At 28.2% G+C, this 7343-nt stretch overlaps 1 protein-coding gene across 2 annotated transcripts in view; it reads left to right on the top strand.

The window, feature by feature from the left end:
* The first annotated feature begins 1581 nt into the window (after positions 1-1581).
* MLO13 (Seven transmembrane MLO family protein) overlaps positions 1582-7343 on the top strand; it is an 8474-nt gene continuing 2712 nt past the window's right edge. For both annotated transcript variants that reach the window (XM_078973579.1, XM_078973580.1), the window contains exons 1-10: positions 1582-1748; positions 1830-1887; positions 1983-2311; positions 2402-2447; positions 2534-2616; positions 2709-2783; positions 2862-2950; positions 3059-3108; positions 6892-6932; positions 7031-7225. In XM_078973579.1, the coding sequence (XP_078829705.1) occupies positions 1626-1748; positions 1830-1887; positions 1983-2311; positions 2402-2447; positions 2534-2616; positions 2709-2783; positions 2862-2950; positions 3059-3108; positions 6892-6932; positions 7031-7225 (1089 nt within the window). In that variant the 5' untranslated portion in view covers positions 1582-1625. The remainder of the gene's footprint in view (positions 1749-1829; positions 1888-1982; positions 2312-2401; positions 2448-2533; positions 2617-2708; positions 2784-2861; positions 2951-3058; positions 3109-6891; positions 6933-7030; positions 7226-7343) is intronic.

Here is a 7343-nt window from a genome sequence, read left to right as displayed (position 1 = left end):
TCGACACAATAAGGTTTAGGGTTTAGGGTTTAGGTTTAGAGTTTAGGGTTTAGGGTTTAGGTTTAGGGTTTAGGGTTTAGGGTTTAAGTTTAGGGTTTAGGGTTTAGGGTTTAGGGTTTAGATTTAGGGTTTAGGGTTTAGGGTTTAAATTTAGGGTTTAGGGTTTAGTAATATTCACTTGGGTGAAGTAATAAACGATAATTGAGGAAAGAAAACAAAGATGGTAAAACAATAATGAAAGAAAGAAATGTAATGGAGGATGATATATTTACCAAGTGAAACCAAACCGAGCATATTTAACATGTTAAAACGATATATTTTAGAGGTTTAGTACCTAAGCTTAGGTGGGGCTGTAATGTATATTCCCTATCCCCATATATATATACACGAAACAAGCTTTAGAAGGATTTTGTGCAAATATCTAAAGATGACTAAATTTCCTTGGTATATAACAACTTATTAAAGGAAAGACGAATTCGGACATTATGGTGATATATTGTATAATTATATATTTTGATTGTAGTTAACGTTAGGACTAGTTCTGAAGATTTAAATATAATTAAATGTTTATAATGAGTGATAGATAAAAAGGCTTTTATATATATATATATAGGGGAGGGTTCATGCGAAAATGCAAATAATTTGCGAAAACGCGAAAACAAGAAAACCATATGATATTATGTTACCTCAACATTATATTTTGGAAAATAATTCATCCAAACTTTGAAATACATGATGATAATCGATGATAGATGATAGACTATTTCATATTAGCAAAGTATGATTTTTAACATTTTTATTATGAAAACATGAATTTAAAAATGATTAAGGACGTGAAAAAAATATAATTATAAAAACCGTCTTTAAATCTATATTATCATAACACCATCTAATGTAAACTTAGTATCTTTAATTTATTGCTAATAAAATTATTTTTTTATAGTACATGTATCTAATTTTCATAAGATAAAAGCTGTTTTCGCGTTTTCGCAGGATATTTATATTTTCGCATGAACTTACTTCTATATATATATATATATATATATATATATATATATATATATATATATATATATATATATATATATATATATATATATATATATATATATATATAAAATAAGTCATATCCACTTTGCCTTCTTCAACCCCATATTCAACGGATCCTTACAAGTATATAAGCTGTACAAATAAGTTGCAATGTTAAGTGTATATCATTCCAATTTTTCCAACAAAAAGGAAATTTTATTTCCCAAAGTAAAACATGCCTAGTTTTGACCTTAAAAATTCAAAATAAAGCCCAAACCCAAACAGTTATTCAACATAAAGATCAAAATAGCAATGAAGGAACAATTCCCAAAAACCCAAACCTCAAATTTGGGTCATCTCATATGCTTCCCTCGTTTTAAAATAGTCAACGTATTCATCCATAGACAAAAAACCAAGGTTAAAACTTTGAAAGATTCTAATAATGATATTGTTCTTTACTTGGTTAGCTCCACCTTGAGCATCACACATTCTTTGCCCCTCATCTATCTAATCCCTCTTATACATCCTTAATCAACAACATGTTACCTTTTCTTATATTTCTCTTTCACCTTCCCTCCATTTTCTACTCTCGAACCATGGTCGAATCCGGTGAATCCAGATCTTTGGAGTACACACCAACATGGATTATAGCCGTTATTTGCTCCATCATTGTTCTCATCTCCCTACTTGCGGAACGTGGCCTTCATCATCTTGGCAAGGTACAATCTTCTTAGTTTCTACAAAAATCGCATAATACGTAAACTAAACAATTAACTTTGTGTTTTTCAATGGTTGCATAGTGGTTAAAGCAAAGAGGTCAAGACGCGCTTTACGAGGCCTTGCAAAAACTTCAAGAAGGTTTATATATTCCCGCCAATATAAAGTTGACTCTAAATAAATATGTTTAATTATGTTTGTATAACGTTTAGTTTTCATGCAAAACGTTTTTTCAGAACTGATGTTATTGGGATTCATATCGTTATTATTGACGGTTTCTCAAAATACGATAAGCAAAATTTGTATACCACCACATCTCGCAAATTACATGCTTCCATGCAAAAGAAAAGAAGAAACTCCTTCCAAAACTGGACACTTAAACTTAAACTTTCATTTTGGGAGACATCTTCTAGCCAAAGACATTGGTACACAACATTGTGGAAGTCAGGGAAAAGTGCCATTGGTGTCATTAGAAGGACTCCATCAGCTTCATATCTTTATATTCGTTCTAGCAGTTGTACATGTCATCTTTTGTGCCACTACCATGGCCCTTGGAGTTGCTAAAGTAATGTTAATGTTATATTCTTTTATTATTATGTGATGTATATATAAGGATTATTTTTTGATCATACAATTAATATGTGTCGTAGTATAGATACAAGAGTGGAAGCATTGGGAGAACTCAATCCAACCCAAAAATGGTAAACTTCCTTTTCATTCAAACTTTCTTTTGAATTTTGAATTTTTTAATCATAAGATAGATGGATGATACTTTTTAAATTTGTAGGTCATGTTCATCTTCATCATCGACAATTCTTCACACAACGTACAATGGGGTATTACAGAAAAAAGCCAGTAATTAGATGGATCGTGAGTCTACATATATCCTAATAGTTCCAATATCACTACCAATTAAGTAAGTCTATTCTTGTTGAAAATCATGAATCTATCATTGTTTGTAGGTATCATTTTTCAAGCAATTCTATGGATCAGTGACAAAATCCGATTACATTGCACTTCGATCAGGATTCATAAGGGTAAAACTTGTACAACCGTTTTTACTTTTTCCCCGGTTTTGAACACATCTTCTGATATAATTTGTTTTGGACTAGTAGGAACATTGTCCAGGTAACCCAAATTATAATTTTCACAAATACTTGTTACGAACACTAGAGCTTGATTTTAAAAGAATCGTGGGCATAAGGTAAAAACATCATTTGTATAAAATTTTAATAGGCATTTCGTGTAAATATATTTAGATCAAAGAAATTTGACATTTTGTTATTGTTCATCTTTTAACATTTTCTGGCAGTTGGTACTTGTGGCTCTTTGTTGTGATCTTTTTGCTTCTCAACATTAGTGGTACGTACTCCCTTCGTTACTTCCGCATGTAGATAAGATATATATAAAAATAATTTGCTAGTATTTTTTTTTTTTCAACACGTAAATATCAATATCCAATCATATATCTTTAATATGAAAAAGCGTCAAACATAGATCTGTATCACATTATCATGTTAAAGGCAATATTTGGATCTCATACAATTTAACAAAGCTACTTAACAATTGGTTAAAACAGCTAACTTACTTTTTTAGCAACCAATTATTCTTGATGTCTACTTTAGTCCTCATATATAGACCATACAAACTGAGTATGGTCTAATATTTCTTAGAGATGACTGAGATAAAAAAATTAATAAAAAAAACGTTAAATAGTCGAATATAGACAAAAAATATAATTGTAAAATGTATACAAAATAAAAAATTATATTACCATATTAAGTCATTATCCCACACCGAAACACATATCAACAATGGTAACTGGTCAAATTAGTTTCACGTCATTTTGTATATGGTTCGAAATGACAGTAGGTTAATTAAAAAAAAATTGAAAAATCTATTACCAATATCCAACTATAAAAACTTTAAGGATGAAAATCATAACTAATAAGAATAGGGGTTAGAATGGCTAAGGTTAGGTAATATTCGGGAATTGGTTGAAAATCTCAAAACAATATAACTTGTTTGGTATTTTTGAGCCAGTATTTAAGAGCTTCTAACTTTTAGTTCTAAGAGTAAATTACACGAATGGTCATGGTTTAAGGTAATGTGTGCGTTTGGTTCCTAACTTATTTGTTTAACTTGAAATGTTCCTATTGTTTGTTTTTCTTACACCTTTGGTCTCTGTCTTACCTAAAAAAAATTTTTTGCTCTTGATTTGCTAATTTATTTAACAAACACACCCCAACCCCACCCATTCGCCTTACCTTACCTGCACCACCATTTTTTCCTATTTAAATAATATTATTTTCAGGTAAGACGGAGACCAAACGCGTAACAACAATAAACAGTAAGGACTTTTTAAGTTAAAAAAATAAGTTAGGGATCAATCATTTAAATTACCCCAAACTATAGATACCATTCGTGTAATTTACTCTAGTTTTTAACAAATAAATCTGAATTAAACAAAAAGTTTTGTTCGGGAGTAAACGAGCGTTTAACTTTAATTTAACTGAAAATTTTCAAATCTAAAAACTACTTCATGTAGAGTTTAATAAAAACTAGTGAACTTTTAAATAATTTCTAAAATTGTCCTTAAAAATATATTTATACATTTATATTTTTTAAACAATTGCATTTTTATTTAATTTTACAGTAACTCAACATGTTTAACGATTGTGTTCAAATCGGATTGACTTGTATTTTTTTTTTCCAGCTCAACCATCGTAATAGACGAATTGAACACAACTGCTTCAAAATAAAAATAAAAAACTACACCTAATTAAATATATTACATATCCGATCATTATTCTAATAAAATTGGACAACACTTACTAACTTCGGTTATTGTTCTAGTTTTGAAAGACAAAATACAATTAAAAACACAAATCAAATGTCCGAATAAATATAAATTTCTACCTTCAAAAATATTAATATATAATAAATACAAATAGAACTTTTAGAGGGTTGGCTAGTTAAATCGGGTTCCAAATATCAACTATAAGCAAAAATTAAACTAACAAGTTAAAATGGGTTAATCATCTAATTAAATTGGTTATAAACATCAACCCAGCCCGAACCCGTTTATTATTGTGTTTAATTAGAATTTAGTGGCTTTTTTTAAATTCTAATAAAACAATTGACCTAACACTTTTTTTTTATCAAAATAGTGCAATGTTTTTTATGCGGTGATTTATCTCTGACCCTATATCATTTTTTTAACCAAAAAATATATTTTTTATTTTTTTATTTTTATAAGTTTTCAAAAGAGACCCTTGTTTTTTTCATAAATTTGTTTTAAATCTATTTTGTTTCAAAAATAAATATGTTTGATTATATATATATATATATATATATATATATATATATATATATATATATATATATATATATATATATATATATATATATATATATATATATATATAAAACGACCTAAAAAGGATAACAAAGTTTTCATTTATAGACTTTTAGTCATTATTATTTCTTTTTGTATAAAATAAACTCGTGAACTTAATTTTTATGCACATTCGGTCCTTATGATAGATTTTTACATGTTAAGTTCTCACATAGCATCCGACATGGAACAATCTATAATAAGGCGTTCTCATACGTGCTCGTTTGTGTAGTGAAATAATGTGTTGCTTGCCTTGGTTTTGGTAATAGCATTGTATTTTTTATATTAGTAACTATTATAGTACAATATTAACTATATTTAATACCAATAAGGCGTTCTCACATAGCATCCTACATAGGAGAATCTATAATAAGGCGTTCTCATACGTGCTCGTCTGTATAGTGGAATAATGTGTTGTTTGCCTTGGTTTTGGTAATAGCATTGTATTTTTATATTAGTAATTATTATAGTACAATATTAACTATATTTAATACCAATACAAACTTTATTCAATAACAATATAAACTACACAGTACAATATTAACTATATTTAATACCAATACAAACTTTATTCAATAACAATATAAACTACACATCAGGTGAAGAAAATACATTAATCATAATGATATCAATTGTTGGAATTAGTGTCAACAATCAAAACAATTATTAGTATTACTATTATATGAGAGTTCTAATGGTTTTAGGGTTCTAGTATTCTAAGAATCAAGGTGATTAGAAAACCTCCTCTTTAATAGTTTCAAGCTCACTTTCAAAATTTAGGGTCAATTTGACATATTCTTTATTAACATGTTGCCTAATTTTGCATTTTTTTTTTACCTTTTTTCTTTAGTGACAAAAAAAATTAAGCAAGTAAGAAAGAACGTTAATTGGAAAAGAACAAAAAACTTATTTTGCTTAAAAATGGTTAAAATCGACATACCAATTAATTATGAAAAATTCTAAACTTTTTTCCAATGTGTTATTTTGTCTTGAAAGTGCAAATTCGGGTCGGGAGAAAGCAATCACAAAGAATATTGGTATCTGCTATTGAGATAGATGAAATTGAATTCGAATACATCTTCTTCTTAGTGAAAACCAGAGCACCACCACTATTTGACCGATTCATGAATTAAGTTACTGATATAAGCGAGGGACGACCCACGTATGCGAACATTTCATTGATGATCTTACTACGTAGGATGTCATGTGAGCAAAACTTACAGAAAACTATTCATAAGGACTAAAAGTGTACACAACAACAACGAATTATTTTGCAACAAAGAAAAACATTAAGAATGTGTACAAACTGAAAACTTAACCTAGAGTTGTAAGTCGTAATCTGGAATAGCGGATCATAACAACTGAATATGTATAAAACATATTCAAATACTTATTTTACATGAAAACACAATAAGGATTAAATGTGTAGAAATTTAGAACATCATTCCCCTTTTAGGTAATTTTCCCTCAATACTATTAATTAAGTATATAACATAATAGGTTGGAGATGAATTTGTATCATCTTTTATATCAATACTGTGCGGAAAATAGTAATTTTGCATTAAAGATAATCTAATGTCATGATTATCTATGAACTAAGATATTAATTTACATTAAACTTAAAAAAAAAATTATATCCTTTGATGTGTGACATTACATTTTTTAGAAGAATAATATAAAATCGTATATATTAAAACGTAACAAAATTTTGCCATTTTAACCTAATGAAACTGTATACAAAATGTCAGGTTGGCACACATACTTTTGGTTGTCATTTTTGCCCATTATTGTAAGTTTGGGAATGAAAATTTATCATTTATTTCAAATGAAATATAGATGGAATCATAGTAACTTAGTAACGAATCTGGTTTGTCATTAACATGATAGCTTCTACTCCTTGTGGGTGCTCATCTAGAACACATCATTACAATCTTGGCAAGAGATGTTGTTGAGAAAGGCGCGGATGCAGTGAAACCTTCAGACGACCATTTTTGGTTCAATAACCCTATGATCATCATTTACTTGATTCACTTCATCTTGTTTCAAAATGCTTTTGAGATAGGCTTCTTTTTTTGGGTTTGGGTAAGACTTTGTTTCCTTTTTTCTCATTAAATGTTAACTAGATATATCTCTTTACTTTATATATATATATATATATATATATATATATATATATATATATATATATATATATATATAT

This window comes from Lactuca saligna, chromosome 9 (assembly GCF_052625555.1).
Source record: "Lactuca saligna cultivar CGN05327 chromosome 9, ASM5262555v1, whole genome shotgun sequence".
Taxonomy (NCBI): domain Eukaryota; kingdom Viridiplantae; phylum Streptophyta; class Magnoliopsida; order Asterales; family Asteraceae; genus Lactuca; species Lactuca saligna.
Note: the sequence above shows the minus strand (reverse complement) of the source record. Positions and strands in the feature narration are given on the sequence as shown.